The sequence below is a fragment of the Anoplopoma fimbria genome, chromosome 12, assembly GCF_027596085.1.
Source record: "Anoplopoma fimbria isolate UVic2021 breed Golden Eagle Sablefish chromosome 12, Afim_UVic_2022, whole genome shotgun sequence".
Lineage (NCBI taxonomy): Eukaryota > Metazoa > Chordata > Actinopteri > Perciformes > Anoplopomatidae > Anoplopoma > Anoplopoma fimbria.
The window spans coordinates 25607441-25624164 of record NC_072460.1 but is presented as its reverse complement, the minus strand read 5'-3'; the positions used below and the strand labels follow the sequence as shown (position 1 = coordinate 25624164).

Sequence of the window (16724 nt, the reverse complement as noted above, 5' to 3'; positions counted from 1 at the left end):
GTCTCATTCGTACTGAAACAAACTCTAGTTATGTACAAAGAAAGAGTGAAGGCTCAGTCGGGTAGAAGGAGAGGCCCTCTCAAGGAAATCTGTGTGTTCTGTGATGTCCGACACTTGACGGTGTTTACTTTGGAGTGGTTAATCCAAGGAACCAATATTTGGGGATCGCTGACCCGCATGTCAGGGTTTTTTTCCTGCAGGTTGATCATTTATTTTTGGTGTTTTTCAGTTTTATGAATCATTGTGTCCTCATGCAGCGGTTCATATGATATCTCAGGAAAAATACTTTACTGCGTTTTCCTTCAAAAGTACACCAACAATTTCAGTTTGTTACATGAATACAGTCTTTCAAAATAAACTTCTGTTTTTACAGGAAACAACTTAGTTAGGTGTAGAAAAGATCGTTAAATACTAAGTTAGGTGTAGAAAAGATTGTCGTTTGGTTTAAAAAAAACAACACAAATGCTGTTACTGAACAAACAAACTGCCCTTTGTGGCCGTTTGTGGTCTTTATACTTCCTTGTTCCTGATTACTTGGATAACTTACAAAATGATTTCATGAGATATCTAGAAAGTATGTTTCATTATTTCTCATAGTTTAAGCTCCAAACTCTGGATGAAACCAGCCTGCGTGAGTAAATATGATTTAGGAGAGTCACTGTGTTCTAATTCTGTCGTTGCCACGTATAAATGGAACCTTTTAAAACACAAAAATACATTTTTGAACGTAAAAAAGAAGAAAAGGTAAATAAGAATGTTTCATGGCTGGGAGCACACATCTTTGGGTGGGCGATGTTTTTAATAATATATATATAACCACACAGCGTTTAGCCCTCTGATAGCAGAAGGATTGAACACTGGATCCCAGGAATAGCAGGAAGCTGAAGATGTGAGGAATCAGACGTGTGAACGCTATAAATACACCCACGGGCGAGCTCCGAGGCCGCTGCTCATTTGAAACGTAACACCGTATCTGCAATCCTCCAGCAGCTCCTGGAGCCGGTCGGTGATTGATGTACTGATGGAGGATCCCCCATCACCCCCCCGACAACCACGGCGATTACAAATATTTTACATCTAATCGATTTGTTGTGCATCGTGTCGGAGGAAGTACATTGAGAGTTGGACACCGCGGCTCCTCACAGTCAACCTCTCACTCCCTCAGGCTATAAATACAGACTCCCATTAGTCCAGTGTTACATTCTCCCACTCACTCCCCACCCTCCACCCTCCCTTCCTCTGTCTCGCACACACACCACAGAGCTGCAGTGACGTAGCGCCGGCTATCTCATTAGGGCGATATCATAAAAAGCCCGTTGCCACAGCAACCGCTCCCTGTATTTCCACGGCAACCGGCCCGCCATGTCAAGGTGGTGCATTTTCCCACCGACTAAAAAAAGGGGGAGGGAGAGAGGGAGGAGACAATGACGACCAATAGTGAGCAATGCAGCAGCCTCGGAGGAGGAGGAAGATGATGGAGGAAGGTGGAGCAGTCTGACCCCTGCTGGTTACATCGCAGTGCTTCTTGACACATCCTGAACAAAAAAAAGAGGAAACATCTCAGGATATAAAAGATTAATGACAAGAAGAGAGCAGGCGATTAATATTCAGAGGGATGAACTCACGAGGACGAAGTCGCTCCGCCCGACTGACTCCAGAATGTGAAGCACGGCGTCGTGGACGGTGACGAACAGTCTGCTCTTTGGGAGCGACTCCGAGAAGAAACCTGCAACCTCCAGCTGCTCCACCACGCACGCTATATATATAGAAATACATATATATTTATTTGGACCACACAGAAAAAAAGCATGCATGACAGTGAGCGACCTTATGAAAAACCAGTGAGCGACCTTATGAAAAACCATTTAAAGTCAAATATATCAGTTTGATCGATGTGTCTCACGTGGACACAATGAGGCGCCGGAAATACTTTTTAGAAGAAAACGCTGAGTCAGACTAAAGAATGGTGGAGTTATACGGAACGTTATGGGATCACCAAAAATTAAAACAATTAATCTTGTGAAACACTGAATTTGCCAAATTAGCACTAAACACAAAGTACATCTGAGGTTGATGAGTGTGTCATTAGTTTTGCAGATATTTGGTCATAAACCAAAGTCATCTTATTATTTAAAGACATTTTTAAAATCAATAAAATTAACGGCCAGCTCAGATGAAAATGGGGAAAAAGTATGTTTTTAGAACGAGACGCTGAATCAGAATAGTTCCAGACACTAAAGTTTGTTGGTGTTATATGGAAAGTTAAGGGATCACCAAAGTTTAAAACAATTAATCCAAAACTACAAGCGGAAAATCAGTTGATGGATTCGTGAGATGTTTCTCAGGATAAGTGAAAACTTTGACCTGCTAGTTTGTTATTGGAATATTTAGAATTTGACTTAATAACGGCTGCACAACTGCAATAATTAGATTTCATAGAAAATGTTTGGTTCCGTTTTTATTTTGTCAAAGTTTTATTTGTATGTGTAGCTGAAGGAGTGTGATTCCTTCTCTTATTTTGGTGGGGTGTTTCTTGTGTTTAACAGCCAATCAAGTGCTCGATGCAAAGTGCTGCACAAAGAAGACAAAGACTCAAGCGTTTCATACGTGACACAAATGTTCACTGATTAAAACACTATTTACATGTTTAGGGACTTTACAAAGACGACCAATTCATTTTTTAAAAACTCAGGATGCTTTTTTGGACTCAATGCTGAAAGTTTTGTTTTTGTTTGTTTGTGACAAAACTTGTTTTTCCTGAGACCGTAGTCGTGTTTTAATAAAATTGTCAAGTTTGAAAAGTTGCAAAAATAAGGATTTTGGAGCGTAAAGACTCAGCTACAGCGTAGTTCGGTCAGAAGTTGGCGCTTTAAACAGTCCAGACAATTCAGGTGGACGACAATGGGATCTTATTTTACACCTCATTTCTGAAATAATATGTATGATAGTCTATAAATATATAATGTATGTTTTTGGATCCAGTTTGAATTGTGCCATGAATTACACATAAGATCTTTATCAATTTAAAAGATGCTTTTTTTCAAGTCAAGAAAGCCTCAGTTTCTTGTCGTATCGTTTAAACTTTAGACGCTTTAGACACAGGAAGTCTTTTTTTAAATCTACATCAGAGTAAATATTTTTCCCGGGTGGAACGCCGCGGCGCCGCTGAGGCTGAGACCTTGACGTGTTCTCTATCTGAAGCTTCAAAGTCTGTCTCTTGTTTTCCGTCTGGTGTGCCGCTCACCTTGGCAGCCGGCTAGATAGACGTCCACATCAATCTCTCCAAAGTCCCTGAATATCTGTTAAAAAAGACAAAAACACACACAGATACTTTGTGTCTGTTTCCATTCACTCATTTAAACGTCTTGACGGTTGAATGTATCGAAGACACGGTTACATTTTTCAAGGTCTTCACGGAGACCGTGTCCACGAAGCTGGTGGTGGAGACGTCCAGGACGACGCTGTGCGTGGCCGATCCGCCGGGCCTCCCCCTCGCCTCATAGCCTGGGGGGATGCTGCCGTCACCGTGGCAACCGGCGTCCGAATCTGAGTCCGCCACGGCCGCGTCGTGCTGGTAGGCCCGGTTCACTCGTCCGTTGCTGAAGTCGTTTGTGGAGGTTTCTGTCGGGCCTGAGAGGTCGACGTCCCGCTGACTTTGTCCCTTCTCACCTGTGGAGACTTTCCTCTCCGTCAGCTCCGAGAGGTTAACGCCGGACGGCTGGCTTCCTGCTTTACTCTGCCGACAGGGTGAAATAACTACCAGTGACTCATCAGATCTTATCAAACCCATAATTAGTGCATCTTGAGGTTTCTCCACATATCATACTTGTTTCTTTGCCTTGTTTTTAGCTTTCTTTTGTTGGCGCTTCAGCTTCGCATCTCGTTTCTTCTTCGCCGACAGCAGCTTCCCGATTTCAATTCCACTCTGCACAAAAAAAAACCCTCACATTAAAGAGAGAAGAGAGTGAAAGAGACGATCGGAAGCAATTAAGTGCTGCTGAAGAACAGCGGTCAGGAGATTACGTCTTGTAATCAAACCCACGTTCACTGCGGACACTCACCTTCTCCTGCAGGGCCTCCAGGTACATCTCAGCGTTGGTGTAGTAGACGGTCGTGGATGAACGGAAAATTTTAATTCCTGGAATCTCTTTGGCCTGCAGGGAAACATCACGGAGGAGAGGAGATCAGAGGGTTCCACTCTGTTCTGCTCTCATTTGCACTTTGCACCTCCCACAGGTATTGTTCCACCAAATGGATTTATTTTTGTTATTCCACTTTATGACTGAAAGTTGGACTTAATCTCTCCACAGAGAGTTATTTCAAAGGCTCAGTTCATGAATATTACAGGGAGAGAAATCTGAGCTTCTCATTTACCCTTAGCTAGATGTAGAATCATCCAGATATGTTCTTTTGTTGGACACATTTTTAAGATATTTAACTCTGAGATTTGTCTTGCAAACACAGTACGATAGATGTGAAGTTTGTTTTGTTTGTGGCGCTCCATGAGACATTTATCACATTAACTCTCTTTTTTTTTTGACAAAGGCAAAAAAAACCCAGCTCAACCGAGCAATTGAGGCAGTTTTAATAAATGTTGACATTTTTCCATTCAGCTTTTCTAAAGAGATTTATCAAAATGCGCAAAATTATGTGACTGAAAACACGGCTAGTGACCCGATGTAAATACCACAAGTGGGTCATGTGAAAATATGTTAATGAGGATGAACTGACCCTTTAACTCTCTGTGGATGAACATGACTCTTACCTCCTTGTAGGTGTCCGTGTCTAAATACAGGTCAGTGCCTGGAACGTGGCCCAGGATAGAGTAGCGGGGGCTGAAAAGTATTACAATCATATCATTATTACTATTATCATTATTATTATTGTTATAGCAGCTCTTGTGTTTACATCAGTGATTAATAATTAGTAGCAGGTAGTTACAGTTGCGTCCTGAAGATGACGGTGAGCATGGAGAAGCCGATGGAGACGGCCAGACCGAGGTCCAGGTTGAGCAGGATGGTGCTGGTGAAGGTGACGAGCCAAACCAGCTAGAGGGGAGCAGGAACACTGAGGGTCAGCGGGGTCAACGCGACTCAAGGTTCACACAATCACAAATCACATACTGTTGTTCTTTACTTTTAATCATAGACGGTTTATAAGAAGTGGACTGAAGTGTTGAAGCCACGAGTTCTGCATTTTGGAAGTCAATATCTTCTTTTTTTGCAACCAGAAGAGGTCTTAAAGCTGCATTCTCTCTCCTGTCCACCAGGGGGCGACTCCTCTGGTTGTATAGAAGTCTATGAGAAAATGACTCTACTTCTCTCTTGATTTATTCCCTCAGTAAACATTGTAAACATGAGTTTATGGTCTCAATCTCTAGTTTCAAGTCTTCTTCAATACAGCATGATGTTATGACTATGGTTATAATATTCAGTTATAATATTCAGAGGTTACAGTCGTACCAGATCAACCTTGTTGGTCTTCCACAGCAGAGGCACGTCCATGAACTGCTTGAACATTCCTTTCAAATTCACAAACACGATTGTGGATAAGACCGCCTGAGGAACACAGACACACAGATGGTTTTGCATCGATGCACAGCCATTATTGGTTATAAAAACAAAAATTGTCTGCAGAGAGAGAGCGAACATTAGGAGAGTGTTACCTTGGGGAGATCTGAAAAGAGAGAACCTATTTTCAGAACCGTGACGAGTACGATGACAGACGAAATCACCCCAGCAACCTGACGAAAACACACACATTTATTGTACAGTAAATGGTTCTCGAGCTGAACATCAGAATAAGATGTAATCAGATTTAGTTCATGTGTGTTTACTTGTGTCTTGCCCCCCGTGCTCTCCTGGACGAGGCTGCGAGACAAAGACGACGTCACGGCGTAACACTGGAAGAAGCCGCCGACGGTGTTACTAAGACCCAAAGCAACCAGCTCCTGAAACAAGACGGACACGATATTTCACTTTAAAGTAAAAAAACAACTTTTAAAAACTATTATCAGTGTGTGTTTGAGTTCCTCACCTGGTTGCTGTCCACCTTGTAACCGTGTTTGAGGGCGAATGTTTTGCCCAGAGAGATGTTGATGGCGTAGCCCACGATGGCCACGGCAAAAGCATCGCCGATGACCGAGGAGAACAACGTGGCGTCTGGAGCTCGAGGGGCTTTGAGCCTGGAGAGGAGGCGAGAGAGGGACGAGTCGGGGTTTATCACTTTTATCTTAGACGGCAAAATAAATCCAGACTCACAGGCAGCTTTAAATTCAACATTTGGCTATTGATTGATAATATTAATGGAAAATTGTGACACATTGTTGTTATTAACCCCGATCCAAATGGATTCAATGTAGATTAATTGCACAGTTTAACGTTAACCATCACAGTGTGAAATAAAGTTTTATTGACAATCGTTATCCTCCAATATTCAGTAAAATATGAGATCAGGACGTCATTTATGCTTTTCTAGTCTCTGATCTCTGATAATGTTACATTGTAAACAACCAATCTGTGTTTAAACCAACAGGAGAGCTAGTAACGTTAGCAGCACCGCTAACGGCTACAGGAGGAGGTTCAGTTCAGTTACATTATGATGCGTTCAGGCTCTGTTCAGTGACAATGAGGATTGGCTGAAGGTAAATTATAACGTTATCATGATGTGTTCACACGTAATCTGTAAAATGTAGTGTTAGAATAAATCCAGTAGTTTTAAGATGTTTTCACATTAATATAAAACAGATATTAGAGATGAATTATGATGTTTAACTTCCTAACACTAGCTCTAAGCAGATTTTAATACATCATCTAATAACAATATTTGTTTTAATCAATAAAAATACAATGTTTTATTTCCTTATCATTTGAAATGTGTGTTTTTAAGAAGAAATTAAAAGGATGACATTTAGAATTGTTGGTTTACTGACTTCAGAACAGTTTAAATGATTGTTTTCATGAGTCTTGTAGACCAGCTGCTATGAACAAACAACAAAGGGATCTGTATCTGCACATATCTGCTACAATAAAAGCTGCAGAGTAGCTTCTTTATATGATACAACTCATTACAATAATCTGTTATTCTACCATCTTCATGCCTTTGGGGGGAAACGCTGCTAAACCTTCATATGAACAGAAGCGTTTCATGAACTCTCTCACTGGGACTCTGTGCTCCACAATGTGGTACTTCAGTGTCTGTGAACTTGTGAACAGGCGTCCTGAATCTAACCTCTCTCTCATCCGTCCACACACACACACACACACACACACACACACACACACACACACACACACACACACACACAAACACACACACACACACACACACACTCACACACACACACACACACACACACACTCTCACACACACACACACACTCACACACAACACACTCACACACACACACACACACACACACACACACACACACACACACACTCACACACACACACACACACACACACACACACACACACACACACACACACACACACACACACACACACACACACTCTCTCACACACACACACACACACACACACACACACACACACACACACACACACACACACACTCTCACACACACACACACACACACTCTCACACACACACACACACACACACACACTCACACTCACACACACACACACACACACACACACACACACACACACACACACACACACACACACACACACACACACACACACACACACACTCTCTCTCACACACACACACACACACACACACACACACACACACACACACACACACACACACACACACACACTCACACACACACACTCTCACACACAAACACAAACACATACACACACTTTAAAGATTAACTCACCCACTGGGAATCTCTCCAACAACATCAATGTTGTATTTACTCGTGAGTCCACAGAAGTGGATGATGACTGTTGCTGCTATGATCTATTGGAGAAAAAAAAGAAAGTTTGACCCGGATGTGAGGTCAATCATTACAATTAAAAGCTTAAAGCTGATCACTGTGATCAGTGAACACGTGGAGGATTCTCACCACTACGATCTCTATTGGGATGGGAAGAGGCAGCTTCTGTCTGTAGCAGGCGTTGATTTCTTTGACCACGATGAGAACAGACAGAGCCACCAGACTGACCACCAGCTCCGGCACTTTAGTCTGTGGCAGCAACCGGCAAATATCCACCAGAGTCTGTGAGGAGACGAGTGGAGGAGATAAGTGGAGGAGAGAAGGAAGGAGCAGAGATGGAAATCAGGTTAATCCACATTTAGTGTAGAAGGCAACGAAGCAGGAACAAATTTAAAGAGTAACTTCAATTCTAAACTACTTTTTTTCCAGCTGAAAACCAATAAATATGTGTATTTGGTAGTGTTGTTTTTGACATTTTGGTGCAAAGAATTTGAATATTACATATTCTGTTATAAATAAACAGAGAGACTGCCCTCTGCTGGTTGAAATACAGCTATTGCAATTCAATTTTGCAATTGGCTGGATGCAGGTGACGTTAATAGTGGTGTTCATGGATGTATATAGAATAAAATGTTTTGTGTTTTTTCCTACAAAATCCAGCAACATGTGTCAATTCCTGCTCATTCCATGCATGCAGTCTTTTCAAAATAAACTTCAAACTTCACAGGAAACAACTTGGTTAGATTTAGGCAACAAAACTATCTGGTTAGGAGGAAAAGACCGTGAGGTGAATCAGCATCCAAATCAACGGTTCGTTTGACATTTCACAACAAAGTTACTCCTCAATTTTTTGGTGTGTTTTCCAAAGAAAGTCCAGCATCAATTTCTGCTCATGTTTACTGTGTTTTCAAAATAAACTTCAATCTTCACAGGAAACAACTTGTTTGGATTTAGGTTCTGTTTAGGAAAAGATAAACGTTTGGGTTAAAGTAACTACAGAGATAAGTTTCCTGTGAAGATAGAAGTTTATTTTGAAAAGACTGTATTCATGTAACAAGCAGAAATTGACACGTGTTGCTGGATTCTGTAGGAAATAACACAAAAAAATAGTAACTGAGGAGTAACTTTTCATAGGATATCATCAGGATATCATACCAGTCATGTGTTTCTTATGCACTCTGTCTCTTGATGTTGTATGTAATATTTATATAAATAAACTTGCTAATATAATACCCACTGTTGACCTCCAGTCAGTATGTGAACTACGTCATACTCACATAAATAAGGGAGAGAGGACCAGTGAAGCGAGCCGGCGTGACTCCAAACAGGTACTTGAGCTGTGACACACATACGTGGCACGCTGACCCCGTGGTGTAGCCTCGAACCAGCGGCTCCGAGAGGTAAGTGACCACGAAACCAAACCTCACCACACCCAGCAGGACCTAAGAACGGAGAGAGGAAGAGAAAAAGAAAGAGAGAGTCATCAAAAGCAGCGACATGTGGCTTGTTTTGTACGTCAAATTTGGTCCAAATGGGAAAAACATACCTGAAAGATTCCCGCCAACACCGTGAGGGAGCACGCTACCTGGACCCTGAATGCATCGCGTGCGTCCAGGTCAACACTTCCTGTCCCGTTCGTGCCGTTCACCATGAAGTTACCGTCTGGAGCCAGCCTCTCCGTCACACTCCCGACCATGATGCTGATCACAGCAAACGTACCTGGACACACAAAACACACATCAGCAGGTTTACTTTGATTGATGGATCATTTTATTTTCCTGTCATGCACATAACTTGCCTAAGACACCGAAAATACAGATTCAGTGGAAACATATTTCATTAAGTTTCATTCAGTGACAAAAAATGGTTATTTCACTGCTCGGTCTTCAACAAAAACCTTCCAAAAAAGGTTCCTTTCCTGAAGCACAACTCGAGTTTTTCATCAAGCCAAAAGAAATCAACATGAATGGATGTCATGTTATTAAAACGTACGTCCCTTATGTCCTCGTAGGCAGGACACAAAAACAAAGAGTGCACCTCCACCGAAACTGATTCTTTCCTCCTCTGGAGTGGAATAAAACCTTCCGGTGTCTAGGGCTAATGCTAATGTTAGCTTAACTGTGCACATATCTGTCTTTTGTTTAAGTAATACTTTACATAAAATTCTCCACTTCAGTTATTCTCTATGAGACAATAAGTTTGTCACTTTTGTTTACACCAAATATCAACTTTATCTTATCAAATCTTTCTTCATGCATGAGAAAAAAATAAGTTTGATCCTTAATCTCCTGAACATCACAAAGTAACCTCCTCTTAAATGGTTCAATCTAAACTTGTGTTTAATCACTGCCACCCTCGGACGTTTCTTTTTCTCGCTCACCTATGGAGATGTGTTTGGAAGTACCGAAGATGAAGTAGATCAGCACCGGGAACAGGGAGGTGTAGAGGCCGAACACCGGGCGTAGCGAGGCCAGGAGGGCGTAGGCCATACCTGGTAGGAAAGAAACAAGAAACAAGGTCCCAAATATATTCAGATTATGGATGTTTTAAAGCAAGAATAGTCTGACCTTCTGGAGAATACTCGTTCTTATTGAGAGCAATGGAGCAAGTGGAGCAAATACATCCCCATTATTGAATTCAATTCACATTTTGTCCTTTATGACATGATACATGACATTTGACTTCTGCATTCAACCCGCCTTGGGAGCAACTCAGGGTTCAGTGTCTTGCTTCAGGACATTCTGACATGTGGACAGGAGGAGGCTTGGATGGAACCGCCAACCTTGTGGTTACAGGGACGACCCATTCTACCTCCTGAAGGTTCTGCAGACCCATCACACCTGGGACACAACCAGTTCTAACTCCTCCCCTCTGGGAGGCGCTACAGAGCACCGTACGCAAAACTATTCAGTTTAGTCCTGATCCTCTATAGACCTCCATCAGTAAACAGACCATCAGAGAGAAGATCTCTGTTTCTATAAAGTTATTCTTAAAGCTCGTCATCGGAGCCACCGGGTCGGATTCTGGTGAAACCAGATGAAATCATGAAGGTTCACCAGAAACTCCTTCAGACCAGACTCCAGCAGAGACCAGTCCACCGTGGACAGACCCAGATCCAGCAGAGACCAGTCCACCGTGGACAGACCCAGATCCAGCAGAGACCAGTCCACCGTGGACAGACCCAGATCCAGCAGAGCTTCACTGCAACCTTTGACCTGCAGTCGGCGCACTGCCCTTTGGAGGGCTCCGGAGGGAGGAGGAGAGCTCTCCTCCCGGCAGCAGCAGCGTCTCCTCCTCCTCCTTCAACACCGACACCACGCTGCTGGAGAGCCAGGACGTATTGCTGGGCCCGATGGAGGGAAGGGAGGCACGGGAGAACCAGAACCAGGACTGAGCGGGTCAGACCCTGCTGCAGTAAAATGAGAGGTTTTCTAAAGGGACTCGGAACCACTACCACTTTAGTCCACAGGGGCCGCCAAAACAACAAAAACCACATTAGTAAGTGAGCTCAAAAGGTAGTTTGATTTGGATAAAGCCATGCTAGCTGTTCCTCCCCTGTTTTCTACTCTTTATGCTAAGCTAACCCTGACACCACTGCACACATTCACACGCCCACGTGTTACGAACCCTGAGGCAGATGCATGATGCCAACGCTGCAGCCGGAGACCAGGTCTCCTACGGCGTTCTCTCTGAACGAGTAGCGAGGCAGCCAGCTCAGAACCGGGATCCAGCTCAGCGCCGTGTGCTTCAGTCTGGGAACCGAACACCTGCAACGGCCGTCCCAGAGATTCAGTACATAGAAAACACAGCGTTCACATTACAGAGCACACAATTCCACTTTCAGGTAAAGAAATAACACAGTGAAGAATAATAAATAAGTAAAAACAGTTCAAATCCACAATAACTAAAATATTATATAAACAGACATAAGTTTTAGTATTGCACAGTGGATTGCACATATCAACATATTTTTAGTTAAGAAAAACAGGTGTGATATAGAATTTAAACATGATGAAATGAGACTTGTGAATTGAAACACCTGCTACAGTTTTTTTGGTCAACTGGCCTCGTTCTGTCGATGAGCTGCTGTTGACTTCTTAGTGAAGTAAACCGCTGCTTATGCAAATATCAGATCTCTGTTTTTACTGGAACAGGTTTGAAACATTGTAAACGTTTTGCTGTTATACTAGTGGAAAGAAAACAATTAAAATACACTCCTAGGTGTTTCTTTTACTACTTTATCCATTTACATCTACAGATTTCTCCTAAATTCACCAGAAGTTACCATTAGATAATGCCTCATTTGCATATTTAAACATAACATTTCAGAAAACTTGTAATACAAAAATAATTGTCTTAATGTCAGTAATGAACTGGTGAAGTTTCATGTTGATATCTATTAGTTATTTTTTTTACCCTATTCACCTGTAGTGTCTTCAACATGTATGTAATTTAACTAAACATATCTTTAAAGGACGTTTTCTCTAAATGAGTTTTTTCTCAGACTCTGATCCAGAAATCTCCACTTCAGTAGCTCTTACATACACCAAACTTTACAGCTTCATTCCTCTCTATATTCTGAAGGTTTCTACAGAGGGGTTTGTTCAGATATCATTCATAGCCTGATTTATACAACATTTTATTACTAAGAACATGGAGAAAATAGATTTTTAATGTCTGTTGACAGTATTTTCAGATTTATATACAAAGAGATATCATAAATTCACTCTGTAAAAACTGTAATATGTCAACAAAATGAAACTATAATTTCTGAGTCAGCAGTTAGAAGTGCAGTAAAGCCGCAAACACAATCCACAAACACACACAAACAGATCCCTGTTTGTTGTTTATCTTGTTTTTTCCCACTTTCCTCATTTGCATGCCCCCCCTCCTTTACCTCACAGACTCTTTCATCCGTTCACCCACGGTCGGTTTGGTGATCCACGTCCCTTTTTGTGCCACTTCATCCAGACGTAACTCATCCAGAACTCTCCTCTGCACAAAATACCCCCCATCCGAGCGGTCCTTCTCCTCCATGACAACGTCTGTCAGACCAAAAAGTCAGAAGACCTCCTAAAACCCAGAGTCCTCCTTGTGAGGGTGGTCTTGAACGGAAAACAGCTGCAGTTGCACTTTAACTGCTGTTTCCACAAAAGACTAACGGTGAGTAGAGAGAGTGAAGCCTCCTGGCCGTTCTGTACTGATTGACAGTGTTTGGACGGTGGGAGTGACTGTTCCTGTGCTGTTCTCTTTTATAAGAGGACAAACAGCACACATGTACCATGTACCTGTTCTTCATAACCACACCTGAGGAGTGTGTGTGTGATTGTGAATATCACTCTTTAGTATAAAATCTACAGTGGAGATGCAAAGACTCCAAACCGGTGAAACACTGAGAAACGCTGCAGCTGACGAACATATTTTAGTGCATATAGAAAAACAGCTTTTTAACAACAAACAGACCGTTTGCCGGTTAGTTTTGTGTGTTTCAGATTAGGTGAGACATCTTATCTTTATGGCTGCCAAACTCTACTCATTGAGAAGATAAAGTTGCAATACTTTTATTGTCAGCAGGAACATTACCCAACATGATTTATGGAATCTGTCAATCCAAAATTTCTCTGCAAAGATTGTTCTTGTGAAACCCCAAATATCAGAGGAGACCAGCAGATGTTGCCTGTAGTGTAGTGGTAGTAGTATAGTGTTTTTTAAATCTCTAAATCTTGTTTTCTGTTAAAAAACAGACCACTATACCATCATCAGTCTACTGAACCAATTCTTCTCTATATAAAACATATACATTCTCTTTCTCTCACATTACCATGTTAAGTGTCAGAACTAAATAAAACCAATCAAACTACCAAACAAAAGTGAAGCCAAAGCTGAAGTGCCTTAAAGCTGCATTCTCTCTACTGTCCACCAGGGGGCGACTCCTCTGGTTGTATAGAAGTCTATGAGAAAATGACTCTACTTCTCTCTTGATTTATTCCCTCAGTAAACATTGTAAACATGAGTTTATGGTCTCAATCTCTAGTTTCAAGTCTTCTTCAATACAGCATGATGTTCATTTAGTAAATGATGGTGCATTTAACCCGAGATGGCCACTGACAAAGATGGCAATGGCCTAAAACTCAGGAGATTGCTGGCAGCAGGTCCTGATGGCCAGCTTTTCCCATACGCTCTATATTCAAAAAGCATCAAAGCTTGTTAAATGAAAGCCAATTTATCTTTGAAGCAGGTGACCTCATTACGCAATTCCATCAGTCACCCTTTCTGACAGCACTCCTTCCAATCCTCCACTTGACGTGTATGTTGAGCTGGTTAACGTTTAAAGGGGTCTCTTTGTCGAGACGGCGTTCATTATTGATTTTTGAGTTTTGAGTATTCGCTCTAATGTGGACAAGAGAGGTGATTTACTTTCTATCGTCAATATTTTACCTTAATTGCCCCCAAACACTCAGCAGATCAGTGATTAACACTTGTCGGGTCACACAGTCACATCTTTGTGATATCACTGACTTTTGTTTTATGTTTTAATTGTGTTTTTACTGACGAGGAGGAGTTGAAGTCAAAGAAAAATGTGCATGTCAGTGGAGGATAAAGTTTTGTAGTTGTATTTAATTTAATTTATCATAATAAATACTCTAATATTCTCTCTCTAAAGGCACCATCATTCTTTCTTTGTGATTTTAAATACTATATCTGTTTATTTCTGAGCCTCTACTTTCTTTCTTTCTTTTTTTTTACGTTTTCTATTAATCAATGGCAAAAAAAAGCCTTTTATGTTAAAAAAAAACCCAAATGGCTCACAAGAGTGGATTTCTCTTTTCCTTAAATGACTAACAGTAATGGATGAGTGTTGGACGTGACATATTAACCCTGTCGCCCGTGTAAATGTGTGCTGTTAAAACTGAGGAACATCTTGATGACTTCTCACAGCTGAAAGGATAACAAGAGAGGTATTTTTAATTAAAGTTCATAATTGTTTTAGTCAAATAACTATTAAAAAAGTGTTGACAGCATTAAGACACCAGAATATTTTGAATGTATCAGAGATAAATGTTATCAAACACATTACATAAATAATGTTTTGGATCCTTTTAATGTTATTCAACTGTATAAAAGTGAATATTGTTAAAAAGGCGTGGTCATTCTTGGAAACGTTAGGTCTTTTTTCTCCAGTAAATTTGGTAAATTTTGTATTTTTGTCACTTGTACCACACAAATACTATCTTTTTAGATTTCTAATTATCTTTTTCATGCAATTCTTAATTACAGCGTTTAGATTTTAAAGTGTTACAGCTGACGTAGTTTGTTGGAGGCTGGTTGTTTATTGTTACAAAAAATAAAACCAATGTGAACTCTTATTTGTGTGTTTATATGTGGCTTCACAGGATTACAGAGAGAATGTAAATGAATTTGCCACTGAGAATAGTCCCCAATAAATCCATTATGTACTCCCCTTTGAGTAACATTCCCTAAAAACTACAGTGCCCATCTGTTTTAGAGAATAACTGAGCCTTTTAAAAAAGAAAATAGAACATCTCAATTAGAAACCAGACATGGACTAAAACACTGTTGGTTTTTGGTATTTTCATGGTATTTGTGTTCTCACATTCTCCATATGTATTTCATGTATATATTGATTTATGGCAGAATAAAACCAACCCAAAACAAAACATTAGTAGTGTGAATATGTGTGTTATTTACAGATGTCTCATCATTGTTTCTCTCAGAGGAGAGTGAACAGTTAAAATATCTCTAAGGGTTTATTATTATTTAAGAACAGCTGTTTAACCTGACAAATACAAAAAAAACATTAAAGAAACCTAGAAATTGAAGTGCTGCACAGTATAAAAATAAGAGAATAAGTAAGCTGAGCAAAGAGAAATATTCAGAAAACAACCCTCACTGTTATCTTGTAATTGGGGCCCCATTATGTCCCTGTGAGACTTGTAAATAAAGGATCTTCTTGTATTAACTCTTATCAATGGGTAAATAGTGAGATGAGTCATTTAACTGCTGGGTTAGGAGGCCAGGTGTTTGTTAACCTGTTGATTGATCCTTTGTGTCCTCATGGCCAGAAAAGGCAAAGTCAGCTTTTTTTCCACTTCTAAAAAAAGGTTTCATTTGTGAACTAAGTGTAGTTGGAAATGGTTAATAATGCCAGAATTACAAAACAGAAGTTAAGATAAGATAAGATAAGATAATCCTTTATTAGTCCCGCAGCGGGGAAATGTGCAGGCTTACAACAGCGTAGAGTAAAGTGCACACAAGAGACATAGTAGAAGAAAGACAAGATAAAAGTAAAAAAATGAAGTATTATAAATAAGCAATAAAAAACTGTAAAAAATCCACAATAACTGAAATATTATATGAACAGACAGAAAAACTATTAAAGCTATAATTGCACAGTGCAGGAGGATGTAAAGGAGAAAGAAGGTGAAATAAGAGACAGATAAGAAAATATATAACAAGGCTAAGATTTTGAGCCAAAAGCCAACAAGTGACATCACAAATGAAGTGCTTTACATGCTGATGTTTAGCACAGTTTTTTTTACCATGTTTACAATTAGAATACTAGGATAAGCTAACTGATCCTTTCCTAGCACGGAGCCCACACTGTCACTAACTGCACTCTGAATACATATAATAATAATAATAATAATAATAACAATAACAATAATAATAATAATAATAATAATAAAAGAAAAATAGAACCTAAAGCTACAGATCACAGAGTTAAAGTGAAACAACACATCACCTGGAGATCCAGACAGAATACAATGAAACTAAGGAACACTGTTCC

At 40.6% G+C, this 16724-nt stretch overlaps 1 protein-coding gene across 1 annotated transcript; it reads right to left on the bottom strand.

Annotated features, from left to right (window-relative positions):
* Positions 1 to 64: 64 nt before the first annotated feature.
* LOC129100166 (solute carrier family 26 member 6-like) lies at positions 65 to 13113 on the bottom strand. Its single transcript, XM_054609724.1, has 19 exons — positions 12813 to 13113; positions 11543 to 11682; positions 10296 to 10406; positions 9462 to 9634; positions 9193 to 9357; positions 8045 to 8197; positions 7856 to 7938; positions 6037 to 6184; positions 5837 to 5950; positions 5666 to 5743; positions 5463 to 5558; positions 4942 to 5048; positions 4766 to 4835; positions 4062 to 4154; positions 3827 to 3925; positions 3398 to 3736; positions 3245 to 3299; positions 1626 to 1756; positions 65 to 1535 (listed from the first exon to the last, which is right to left on the bottom strand). The coding sequence occupies exons 1-19, from the start codon at positions 12950 to 12952 to the stop codon at positions 1509 to 1511; spliced, it is 2322 nt and encodes a 773-aa protein (XP_054465699.1). The 5' UTR covers positions 12953 to 13113; the 3' UTR covers positions 65 to 1508.
* Positions 13114 to 16724: the final 3611 nt, after the last annotated feature.